This window comes from Protopterus annectens, chromosome 13.part0 (genome assembly GCF_019279795.1).
Source record: "Protopterus annectens isolate FY-2018-M chromosome 13.part0, PAN1.0, whole genome shotgun sequence".
Taxonomy (NCBI): Eukaryota; Metazoa; Chordata; order Ceratodontiformes; family Protopteridae; genus Protopterus; species Protopterus annectens.
The window spans coordinates 750,421,252-750,433,944 of NC_056747.1; the positions used below are offsets into that span (position 1 = coordinate 750,421,252).

The 12,693-nt window shown below is 43.3% G+C and overlaps 1 protein-coding gene across 7 annotated transcripts in view; it reads right to left on the reverse strand.

Moving 5' to 3' along the window:
* The window catches only part of MYO18A (myosin XVIIIA), a 2,129,602-nt gene that overhangs the window by 1,157,446 nt on the left and 959,463 nt on the right, over nucleotides 1-12,693 (reverse strand). For all 7 annotated transcript variants that reach the window (XM_044054445.1, XM_044054444.1, XM_044054446.1 and 4 more), the window contains 2 exons: nucleotides 10,231-10,337; nucleotides 9,013-9,189 (listed from right to left, as the gene is read on the reverse strand). In XM_044054445.1, coding sequence (XP_043910380.1) covers nucleotides 9,013-9,189; nucleotides 10,231-10,337 — 284 coding nt within the window. The remainder of the gene's footprint in view (nucleotides 1-9,012; nucleotides 9,190-10,230; nucleotides 10,338-12,693) is intronic.

Sequence of the window (12,693 nt, forward strand, 5' to 3'; positions counted from 1 at the left end):
ACAGAACATGGTTTTACATTTGCTATCACTGATCAGGTTTTCATTACACCACTTGGAGGGAATTGGAAAATGGAGTTGGCAGCAAGAGAAAGTAGATGGCAGATCCTGACAGATTCCACCCGCAAAACTGGTCTTAATGATTTTGTCAGTATAAAACCATTTTTAGCCTTATTATAAGTGAGTTTGAAAAGGTATAGGTTTGATACATCTACAGCACCTGACATTATGTATCTTGCATCAGGTATCTTGTATTTTGTGTACAATAAACAATCACTACGTATTAAGGGATGCGTAGATGTAGTTATACACATTTACATAATGGATTTTAGACAAGATGATGTGACTCTGTTATTAGTATATTTGATCACATGCAACTAAACAATTCTGAAGATATGCATGTTGTGGATATGTATAAGGTGGTAGTGAAACATTTTGCTTTTATGTTTAGTAACTGTATATGATATTTTAATATCAACTTTTATTTTATGATTTTTACAATAGTATTTTAGTATTCAATATACATATATACATGCAATAGTTTGATAGTTTTAGATGGACTTATATATTAAATATAGTAGGGGATTATTTTATTAAATAGTATGTATATTATGAGATCTATGATAAACGGCAGGATGTATTAGAGTAGGTAATTTACAACCTATGTTATTTTGTATTAGTAGTCAATGTATGTGTTACCTATACATAGTAAAGGGTAAATTGTAGATATCCTTGATCAACTATTGTGACTAGTATGTCTTTAAAGTTTTTGGCGGCAACTAGAGCAATTATTCAATTAAGTTCAAAAAAGTAGAGTATTTAAGCAGTAGAATACTAGCAGTATGTTGTTCTGATGAAGACTGTGTACAACAGTTGAAAGCGCTAAACCCTGTCTTTTGTATCGTGTGGAGTTACAATAAACTAACATATTTCATCACCAGGACGAGCAGTGATTTTTCAGTGTCGGCGTCCAGATTTTTATTTGGTTGGTGTTCGTTCATTATTTATTGAGTTACTTCATGGAATTCGTCACTTGAACTTGTACCATGCATCTTAATAGCAGCGTGTGTGTGTCTTAACTCTTTTTCCCTGTTCCTATAAACATGCCCAGTACACTGCATCTGTATGTGTACAGCACGATAATGTACACACTGCATGTTTCTGAACTGCATAACTTTCACCAAATTTCTTTCTTTCAAGACCAATAACAGGTAATCAATAAAAATTGTAGTCAGTAACGGTGCATACATCATGTATTTTATGAAGGCTCCAACACAACAAACCCAAAGTGTAACCCCCTTCTGCCAAAGAGATGAGTGAAATTCACAGAAAAATAAACCATCTGAAATCTAAATTACAAAGTGTTTTTTCTATGGAGGCAAGCCCCCTTGTAAGCTTCTCCCCCTATATCTCCTTATTTATAAATCCATGGTTGTACAACTAAGGTGAAAACTGCAAGGGTTAAAAGTATGTGTAACGCATAATGAGAAGTTATGTACCTACCATAACGTTCCATGTTAGTTGTCTTCTCTTGCCTTCTTTCTTGCTGGATGGGTTCGGAGCCGAACCTCGGCTCCGACTCGGCCTATACTAAAGCTCGAAGAGCTAATTTTACCGGCTCGAGGCAACCCTACATCCCATGATGCTAGGCGGTAACTACCCAGATCTTGTTTGGTAGCTAAGAAACCATAGCCAATTTAGTCTCCCCTCTGAGGTGGAGGAGGAGAAGAAGAACTCCCCAAATATCACTACCTGAAGCTGTATCTACCCCAGGACCAACTGTCTGAGCTAGGAATAGAGCAAGGAAGGTCCCCTGAAAGAAGGGGAAAAATCTCTCAGTCTGTCCAGGCTAGGGGGATGGTGGGTGGGACGCAAGAAAGAAGGTGAGAGAACACAACTAACATGGAACGTTATGGTAGGTACATAACTTCTCAATGTTAAGTTGTCAATCTCGCCTTCATTCTTGCTGGATGGGACCGCGTCCCTAGCACCTTCATCCTGGGTGGCTCATTGGAACAGACTCTTGAGAACGGTGGAACCAAAATTTGTCCTGTTTCTGGAGGCCATGTCCAATTTGTAATGTGTAACGCAAGTATGAGGAGAGGCCCATGTGGCAGCCACACAGATAGTGTCTATTGGTAATCTAGCTTGAAAGGCTGTAGATACAGCCAACGCTCTGGTTGAATGGACTCTTGGCCTAGAAGGCAATTCTTTACCTCTGAGCTGATAAATACAAGTAATCACAGAAGACAGCCACCTAGACAGGGTTACTTTAGATATTGGAAGACCCTTTTTACTCTCAGCATAAGATAAAAAGAGTTGATCAGATTTCCTGAATTGTTTAGTTCTGTCCAGATAGAAGCGGAGCTGACGATGAACGTCCAGACAATGTAGTTTTTGATCCGCCCTGTTTGAATAAATAGGAAAGAAAACTGGAAGATCAATAGATTGATTTAAATTTGTCTGAGAAGCCACCTTGGGTAAAAAAGATGGGTTAGTTCTAAGAGAAACCCTGTCTTTGTGGAACACTAAATAAGGAGGGCGAATGCAGAGGGCATGAAGTTCAGATACTCTCCTAGCAGACGTAATGGCAACTAGGAATAGTGTCTTCCAGGAAAGTAACTTCAAGGAACAGGAGGCCACAGGTTCAAAGGGAGGGAGAATCAAGGATGCTAAAACTAAGTTTAAATCCCACTGTGGTGGGGGGGTCTTTGATCGGAGGCCTGAGTAAAAAGATACCTCTGAGGAATGCCTTGCAAAGCTTATGGGACATGATGTTGGAGTCAGACAAGTCTATATGAAAATTTGAGATGGCTGCTAGCTGAACTTTTACTGTGGACGAAGAAGATCCTGAGTGAAAGATTTCGGCTAGGAAATCCAAGACCGAGTGTATAGGAGCAGTGAAGGGATCTATGTTCCTAGCCTTTGCCCAAAAGGAAAAGCGTTGCCATTTACTAGCCTAGATCCTTCTGGTGGAAGACTTAAGGGAAGCCACGATGATATCGCGGACAGAATTTGAAATCATTGGAAGCCTGGCTAGGGACGGAAGTGGAGCAACCAAACTGTGAGGTTGAGAGACTGGAGGGATTGGTGCAGCTGCCCTGATTGATGGGCCAAAAGATCTGGCATTGGATCCAGATGCCAAGGCTGCTCCAAAAGATAGCGATGCAGGAAAGGGAACCATATCTGTCGAGGCCAATAAGGGGCAATGAGGATCATCTTGGCCCTTAAGGTGGTAGCTTTCTGAATTGTTTGTGTGATTAACGGAAAGGGGGGAAAGGCGTAAAGAAGTCCCCGAGGCCAATCGTGGACTAGAGCGACTCTGGGGGGGATGGCCTGGAAGAGGGAAGAGAGTGAAGAAGTCGAGGCACTTGCTGTTTTGTGGTGTTGCAAAAAGATCGCAGCAAGGAAAACCCCACTTCCAAAATATTTTGTCCGTCACCGATTGGTTGAGAGACCACTCATGAGGCATGAGAACAGCTCTGCTCAGCCTGTCCGCTATGACGTTGGACTTCCCGGGGATGTGCGTTGCTATCAGAAACCGCTGAGAAGAGATCGCCCATTGCCAGAGTCTGAATGCTTCTCGACACAGAGGATATGACCTGGTTCCGCCCTGCTTGTTGATATACCATACTACGGACATATTGTCCGTCTGAATTGCAATCGTCCCCAGGGGAAGAGAGTCTTGAAGGGCTTGCAATATCAAAAGCACTGCTCTTATCTCCAGGACGTTTATGTGCAAGTGGCATTCGAAGGGTTGCCATGAGCCATGGACTGTCCTGCCCTGAAAATGCCCCCCCCCACCAATCAGGGAGGCGTCCGTTGTGACTGTGGCGACCGGGGGGGGGGGGAGTAAAAGGTCTGTCCTGATGGACTTGAGGGGAGACCATCCACCAAGATAGATGTTTTCTGCAAGATAGAGTTATTAGGATCTTGCGTGTCATAGGGAGCTGTTGGAAGGACCACTGGGAGAACAGCATCCATTGAAGAAGCCGCATGTAAAAGCGGGCAAGGGGAAGAAGCGTAATGGCTGCCGCCATGAGACCTAATACCTTCAGAACATACCTGGCCTGAACTTTGTTGTTCTGAAGAAGGACATGAACATGACTTTCAATATCTAAGACCCTCTGCTCTGTTAACTTTGCTGAGAGCTGAACGGTGTCCAAGGTGGCGCCTATGAAGGTAACAGATTGACAAGGCAACAAGGCAGACTTTTCGAAATTGAGAGAGATACCTAGCTCTTTGCAAATGTGGATAGTGTAGTCTCTGGCTAGAAGAAGTTGACACTTGGTGGTGGCAGTGAGGAGCCAGTCGTCTAGATATGGAAGCACCTGGAATCCTTGACGTCTCAGGTGAGCCGTAACCACTGCCATACATTTGGTGAACACTCGGGGGGGGGGGGCTGTAGTAAGACCAAAGGGCAGGGCTCTGAACTGGTAGTGACTGGCCCCCAGCCTGAAGCGGAGAAACTTTCTGGAGCGCCTGTGCATTTTGATGTGATAGTACGCATCCTGAAGGTCTACTGAGCACATCCAATTGTCCTCGCCCAGAAGGGGTAAAATGGACTGTAGCGTGACCATCCAGAACCTCGTTCCTTTTACAAACTTGTTTGGATTGCTGAGATCCAATATTGGTCTCCAGTCCCCTGTTTTTTTTGGTACCAAAAAGAACTTTGAGTAGACCCCGGATCCTAGCTGGTCTGCTGGGACTGGCTGGATAGCTCTCTTTTTTAGCAGCTTTGATATTTCTAGTGCTGCTTGTTCCCTTAGACTGGGTGGAACGTCTGGAAGAGACCCCATTTGAATCACTGGGGTTTGGATAAGGGGGATTTTGTAACCCTCGGATATGATCGACTGCACCCATCTGTCTTGAGTGAGGGAGAACCAGGCTTGTGGGTACAGCAATAATCTTCCCCTGACTGCCTCCGAAGGTGGACAGTCGGGCAACACCTCAGGGATGCTGGAAGGGCTCGTCAGAGAGGGTTTCTCTGCTACCCTGGTTCTGCGGACCCCCTCTGCCTCTTGGGCAGCGTCTATTGTTGTTCCCCCCTCTGCCTCTAGGGGTGAACTGACCTCTTGCATCAGGCGTGACTCCTTGTGATTTATGGAACCACATTTTTCCACCCTTTTGACCCTTAGGATATGGTCTAGATGGGGTAGAAAAACGGACTCCTACAGCAGAAAGAGTCTTGCCGTCTTGTTTGCATCTGGTCAAAGTATCTTTCACTTGAGGTCCAAACAACGCTGAACCATCAAAGGGGGAGTTAGTGAAAGACGCCTTGAAGGGGTCTGCGAAGTTACAAAGCCGCATCCAGGCGTGACGCCTCAAAGCTACACCTGTGCCCGCGGCCCTACTCGCTCCATCGGCTGCATATGAAATAAGCCGCATGGAGGAGTTGACAATAGAATTTAGGGTTCCCAGCTGTGAGTTAATTTTTTCCTGAGACCCAGCAGCTGATGGATCCTGTAGGACTTCACCCATTTCTTTAAGAATGTCTCTTTGAAGACGGGTGAAGTGGCATAGGTAGTTCAGCGACCGCATGGCAAAGGTCGCTGACGAGAACATCCGCTTGCCGTACCTATCCATTGTCCTAGATTCCTGGTTAGGCAGATGGATAGGTACTGAAGGATCAGCCAGCTCCTTCTTAGTGGCTGCCGCCACCACCATGGCATCAACTGGGACACCTTTGGATAAAAGTTGTTTGTCAGAAGGGGCTGTTATAAATTTAGAAGGCCTCCGTGGGGTGGGTTCCAGCGAGTCAGGGGCCGTCCACGCCTTCCGTGCCACCACATCCATAAGGGGGTCGAAGGGCGGAGACACCCAGGAAGTGCAGGGTCGAGAACCAAAAGCCTCCAGGTAAACCGACTCGTCCTCGGAAGGATTAAGGGAAGACCAGTTCCCCCTCTGTTTAAGGATTTCAAGGATGTCAGCGAAGGAGACATCCTCAGTAGGGGACCTTGGGGATACTTCCGACTCATCCAAGTCGGTGTCAGATGTGACAGACTCGGGGGAGTCCACGTTTCCTCTTACATGTCCTCTTACGCGGGGGTTCACCTGACGGATCAGGGGAAACCTCTGAAGAGGAGGATATTCCCAATGGGGAAACCTGAGGCGTTGAGTCTCAATGGCCGGGAACGAGAGAGTAGGAAGAGACATCAGCAGGCACTACTGTGGGAGGAGCTGATGGAGCTGACCGTAGAGCAGGCACTGGGGCCAGTACGCTCCTCATGACCTCAAAGGCGCCCCTGACAGCTAGAGAGCTCCCGCTCCGAAGAGCTAGGAACTCCAGCCGGCACTGACAAGGACGGCTCCGAAGCCGATGTCGGGGCCGAACTCACCAATGCCGATGCTCTGAGAGGGAGAACGGGGTCGGACAAGGGTCCGATGCCACTCGCCCCCTCGGAGCCGGCAAGAGAGTCCAAGTGCCCGGATCCCTCCACCATGGACGAGATCGGAGCAGACGACGGAGCCGAAGGGGGAGGTATCGGCTCCGACGTCAAAACGGTCACGGCTCCGAGGAGCTCCGGCTCTGAACACTGGGATAGAGTCAAAGGAGGAATAGTCTGTTGTATGGATGTAGCCGCTGTCTGATGAGACGGGCTATGAAGCATTTGGGCCAGTGCCTGAGACTAATAGTCTACTTACCACTCTCTCAAGGTCATGATCGGAAAGTCTGGATGACCGAGAGGAATGGCTCCGATGGCTCCGCTCCGAGAGTAACGGTGACTTCGGAGCCGAATGTATAGACTCCAGTGATGGAGATCTGGATCTCTTTCGTGCGGAGGGCATCAGGGTTAATGGAGCCGATGGTGCCGTAGACACGTCGGCTCCAGCCGGAGCCGATTTTGAAGACAGAGTCATAGAGGTATCAGCTCCGGCTGGAGCCAATGCAGGTAGCTGCGATCCTAAAGTATCGGCTCCAGCCGGAGCCGATAATGTCGCAGATGATGAACCACCATACCGAGGGCTTAAGACTCGGAGCCGACGGTTTAGGTGGTTTCGAAGGCTTCCCCGGCACAGACTTAGCCGGGGAACCTTCGGGCTTTAACAAGCCCCTTAATATTAATTTATTCCTGCGCTCCTGCAGGACTCTGGGGCTAAAAGCATGGCACACTGAGCAAGAGTCCTGCAGGTGCAGGGGTCCCAGGCAATAAACACAAGAAGTGTGACAGTCTGTCAGAGACATCTTCTGACAGCACGAATCACACTTCTTGAAGCCTGAGACCTTTGTTTCCTTCGACAGTGAAGAGTCGAAAGGAAAAAAACACAGTTAGAAGGACACACACACACACACCCCAACAAATAGAGATACAGGGATACTGGGGAACACACAAGCAGCAAGGAATCCCTGTGAGGGAATTAAAATAAAATGGAAGGGCCTAAGGCCTACCCTAGGGAAAGGGAGTATGACAGGGATAAGGGATAAAAATTAGAGACTAAACTTAAAATTTAACAGAAAATAGCCTATAAAGGACTAAAAAGGTATACTAGGGAAAAACTAAGAAAAAAGTAGGATTTTAGTGAGAAAAAACAGTCACTAACCTGAGCCGGTAAAAAGAGCAACCTCACTAGCAAGCAGCAAACGAGATCTGGGTAGTTACCGCCTACCATCATGGGATGTAGGGTTACCTCGAGCCGGTAAAATTAGCTCTCAAGCTTTAGTACAGGCCGATTTGGAGCCGAGGTTCGGCTCCAAACCCATCCAGCAAGAATGAAGGCGAGATTGACAACTTAACATCTGTAATTTCACTGTAGAGCTGATAAATTCAAAAAGTATTCTGGGACGTTTGCAGTGAAGGACTTGGGATCAGGAAGATGCTTTCCTAGAGTTACTGCTTATGAAATGGTAGATCTCACTGTATAATACTGTACAGGCTACATTCCCTTCACTCTGTTTTACTGTTTTCCTTTTCTCTAGCAAAATATACCTGAAGGGAATTTAGACAACTGTGCCATGGTAAAATGTAATTATGCAGAAAAAGTTGCATTTATTCCTGATGTTTTGGGACAAACCTAGGAGCTCGATTCCATGGCACAAAGGTTTTGGCTGACTGCCCTTCAAGATGTACTGGGTCCCACTTGTATCCTAGGCAGTATAAGTGACAGCCAGGGAGGGACTGGGGCAAGCAGACAATGTAGGCTTGTCAAGCCTGCGGGAATTGTACAAATGGAATCTTGTCATAAGACCACCCTGTAAGGAAGGCCTGAAAGTTTAACTTCTATACACAGGACTTAACAGTTGCAAGCCTGCTAAAGAGAGCCAAGTACTCTAGCTAAGAATCATGCGTGTGTGCGTGTGTCTGTACACACATAAACTTGCACCTTGGTCAGCAATGCACCTTACTTTACATGCAGCAGGGGAGGGGGCAAGATCAAGAACAACCAAAAACATCTTCCTCCTTTCACTGTATGATGGCTACATTTGCCAGTTTCAGCCTCAGTCTTTTATCATCCTTGGATGCCGAGGGTTATGGAAAATTAAATGAATTCATAGGTTTACATGGGATACAGTCCTAGGTGGTTGAAGGGGTGGGAGAGGCAGGGGCCAAAACTGTAAAAAGAAAAAAAAAAGTTGAACACTTGAAATGCTACTTCCATTCCTCATTACCACCCACTGCAAAAATAAATGTTTCTAATTGTTTCTTCTTACATAAATTACAGGTGAGGTCTCTCATGTGAAATCTCCTTCCAGCTTTATAAGATGAACATGAACAGTGCCAAAGTCTTTTCTAAAATGCACTAAATGTGTGCAACACACCTTTTGTGACCCATGTAATTATCACAGCAATAGGTAAGTGTACAGCATGAGGTGTCATACACGTGATCTTCAAAAGCCCAATGAAATGCTTGCAGTGAATGTACGTTCAAGTTCAGTCCATAATCTAGGCAAACTTCTCATCAGCTCAGAGAATCACAGACTTAGTAATCAGATAAAATCAATTTGAACTGCCTTCCCTACTCTTATCCCTTTGCAACAGTTAACTTCACAGTGATTGCAAAATGAAAACTGCTTACCTTCTCAGAGTACATCGATGGAGAACTAAGTGGGTTAATGACAACCATATTTGGTCCTGCAAATGTGTGAATCAGGTTTCCTCCATAACGCTGGCGTAATGTGTGAAGTACACTGGATTCATTGAGATACAACAAAGATGCCAGGTCTTCTGACCGGTCAAATGATGGAGGGTTTGCCTATCAGGATACATAATTAAACACAGTCATATACAACACTTAACAAACAATAAAAAGGATATCAACCAACGAAAGGATTGTTAGATTTCACAACATACTAACAAAGGTTTGATTATATTTACTAAGTCAAAGGTCAGACTGCTTGCTTTACTGTGGATTTTACCAAAGCCTCTTACATTTTAGCTTTAGTGGTACATGCTTTCTTGGAGCACAGAATAATTAATCTTAATACTTGTGTACTATCTGGGGAATACTTAGCTACACAATTTTTGTTTTCTCTCGCACTCGTAACTTAAAGTTGGAAAACGAAGTTAATCCTACAACTTCATACACCTTACAAAATAAACTTTGATTTCATTTCTGAAGACTGGAAGCCACATCCTGTTAACTGCACTCATCATTTTCAAAATTCCAGAAAAGCTTGGGCCCTATATTAATTTTTTTAACATGTGCCTTACAATGACCCACTTGCATACTCTCAATGCAGTTTTCTTTACTTCCAGTGACACCATAAAATGACCACAGTACTTTCTCCCAGACATGATCAAACAAACACTTATCCTTGGTAAAGCAGGCAGAGGTTATAAGTGGTACAATCACATATCAGGGCTGAGCATCAACCTCCCATCAAGCATCATTAATAGAGTAGATGCAGGCAGTTTGTCATTAAGACAGAAAGCAGGGTATGCAGTGATATGCTGTACTTCTGTCATAACCCCCAACAAATGACATGTACAGCAGTAGCTACAGTCGATTGTGCCCAGTGAGTCACTGTCTGCAAAGAAAGACAGCAGTGTATGCACTTCTGCTCGTTCATAGTCTGTCAAGCAGTTCAGCCATCGAAGTCTGTTTTCAAACCTGCATCACTGGTCTCAAAAATAAATATCCAAGTTCTACACCAAAGGGCTGGTATACGAACGTCATAGAACAGAAACAACAAAACTCAACACAAATCATTTTATCACAATGCAGAAGAAAAAAGGCACTGGAACCCATGAAACAGAATGTGAGGTGATGCTGAGAGTTATAAATACACAGTACCTTTTCCACATCCTCTTCATCCACATCCAGTATTGTCCCATTACTGTCCAGTTTTATTTTCACTTTGCCTTCTGGCAAGCTCTCATTATCAGCTTTGAGTTGTGATGCTGAGGAAACAAAGCGCGTATAAAAACATCAGTGGCTGCACTATGAATGTTAGAATGCTAAATTGTTTGATTAAACTCAAATCAGATGCCCAACAATCCATCCACAAAACAACATATTTAGGCAAAGCAGAAATCCTATTATACGATATTAATCAGCTGTCGAGCCTGCTGTGTTTCAAGGTACAATAACCCTGCTAAACAGCTCTGTTTAACAAACAGGGAACAATACACAGACATCCACCATGCCAGCTCTTGTTGAAGTACTTTATCATTTTTAAATCAATTAATCAACTTCAAGCCTACAAACATGACTAGGTTCTCTGCACAACCATCACAAATAGATTTTTTTTTTTACTTTCACAAAGAAATTAAAAACAAAGTCACTGCCTGCATTCCTTTTATGTGTTTATGATTTTTATTTCTAAATAAGCCTAATGGCTTTTTATCTACAGTTACTACAAGACAATGTAGTGATCAAGATTCGTGGAAAAACATATAAAATATAGATTACAATACCTATAATTTATGTCCTTATAAATCAATGAAATAAATGGCATGCATGCATTAGTTGAGAAAATAGGATTTGTATGAACATTTCTGTGTGTTGTACATCTACGTTCCTGTTCATGGAGACTAGGAGGGAGCTAGTGGGTATACAATCCATCAGAACTTTTTTTTTTTTTGGTTTCTTGAAGGCATATAACTTATTTTGCAGTTAGAGTTAACAGTGTCAGAAATTAGTTAACCTGGAAAGAGCATTTTGAAAAAATGTAAGTGTGGCATCAAACTCATCCTCCCTGAGATAAACATACTGAATGCTTTTATTATCTGGAAAAGGGCAGAACGCTGTTCTCTGAGAGATTTGCAAATAATTCACCAACAACACTCTGAACAGATGGCATCAAAATTTCGGTTCTTTTTGATGCAAAAAAAAAAAAGGTAAGATAAGTCACCAGACGGGAAGTCCTAAACGGATAAGCATTCAATACATTAGTTTAAACTCAAATTTTGTACTCCCCGGGTGCTGTACTCCACAGAAAAATTGTTGCTGGTGCAGCTTCTACGTGACATCATTGTGTGTATAGTCTTTTCCCAGTGTTTGACCATGGAGATGATAATATACAAGTGTGTGTGCGTGTGTGGGGGGGGGGGGGTCTTAAACAGTTATTAAAAAGGTTTCAAGAGGAAAATTTGCACAGTTTTCAACAAGTTGTACAGGAGAAGCTCTTATTAAAAATGGGATAATTAGTATGACATATACATTATTGCGTACTGCATATACAAATCAATCAGAAGTGGTTAGAAAAGATTGGGAACAGGGACTGTTAAGGAGGAAGAGAAATTGCTCAACTTCTGCCTTCTCTAAAATTTATGTAATGTTGAAGTGAATGAAAATTTCTAAGAAGAAAACATACATGTGTACTCCAAGAAAATAAAGGAAATGTTATTATGAACTGCTTTCTTTTATATTACCGTATGCATATCTATGTCACCTTTTAAAAATATCATGTTTAATAAAGATGTCTAAAAAAAAATTGTGCAAGAACCAAAAATGTTGTTTGTTGGGGTCAAAATAACATTGGAAAAGAGTTCTTTGACAATATGTTGACAAAACAGCCCACTAAATTATTCCTACATCTGTAGCCTCTCATAAGGCCAGAAAATTTTCAAAATATGGAATAGAGAAATAAGAACCTCCCTCTCATTCTCTCCATCTCTTCAATATAGAAAACGAACAAAAAAAGGATTTTGTTGTACTAACTGAGTGGCTTCACAAAAATCACTTTCTAAACTAACTACATTACCCAAATTTGACTTATTTGACTTCTGTTACCAACAAAGATGTATCCACAAACGTGGCTTTGAAACTGACTTTGGTAAGATCTCTCTCTATTGCCCCACCAGAGATATGAGAAGCTTGTGGATGTTTTTGATTTAATCTCTTGAACAGTTTATTTCCATAGATTACTATCCTTCATTGCCTCATGGCCCTAGGGTAGATGGGGGTGTCTATTCACAATGTGCCCTTTGCATGGCTTCATAGGAGAATTCTTCAGTGGACACTAAGTTCAGTCGTCTCTAGTATTAAATCCTATGAATCTTAATTTGAGATCTGCAAAGCTTGTAAAGCAACCCAGCAGCAGCAATGTAAGAGTGGATTGGTACATCAACAAGCGAGGGGGAACTTTCATGAAGCAATAAATAGCAGGGAATAAACTACACAGACCAACCACTTTATGATCATAAATCACATTCCTACAGAAGCCAGTTCCCTAGCTGAAAGATTTGATCATTGCCTTATGATAGGTCCCGCAGTCCATCAGAAGCGCACAAGTTGATCTCATGCAATTCCTTA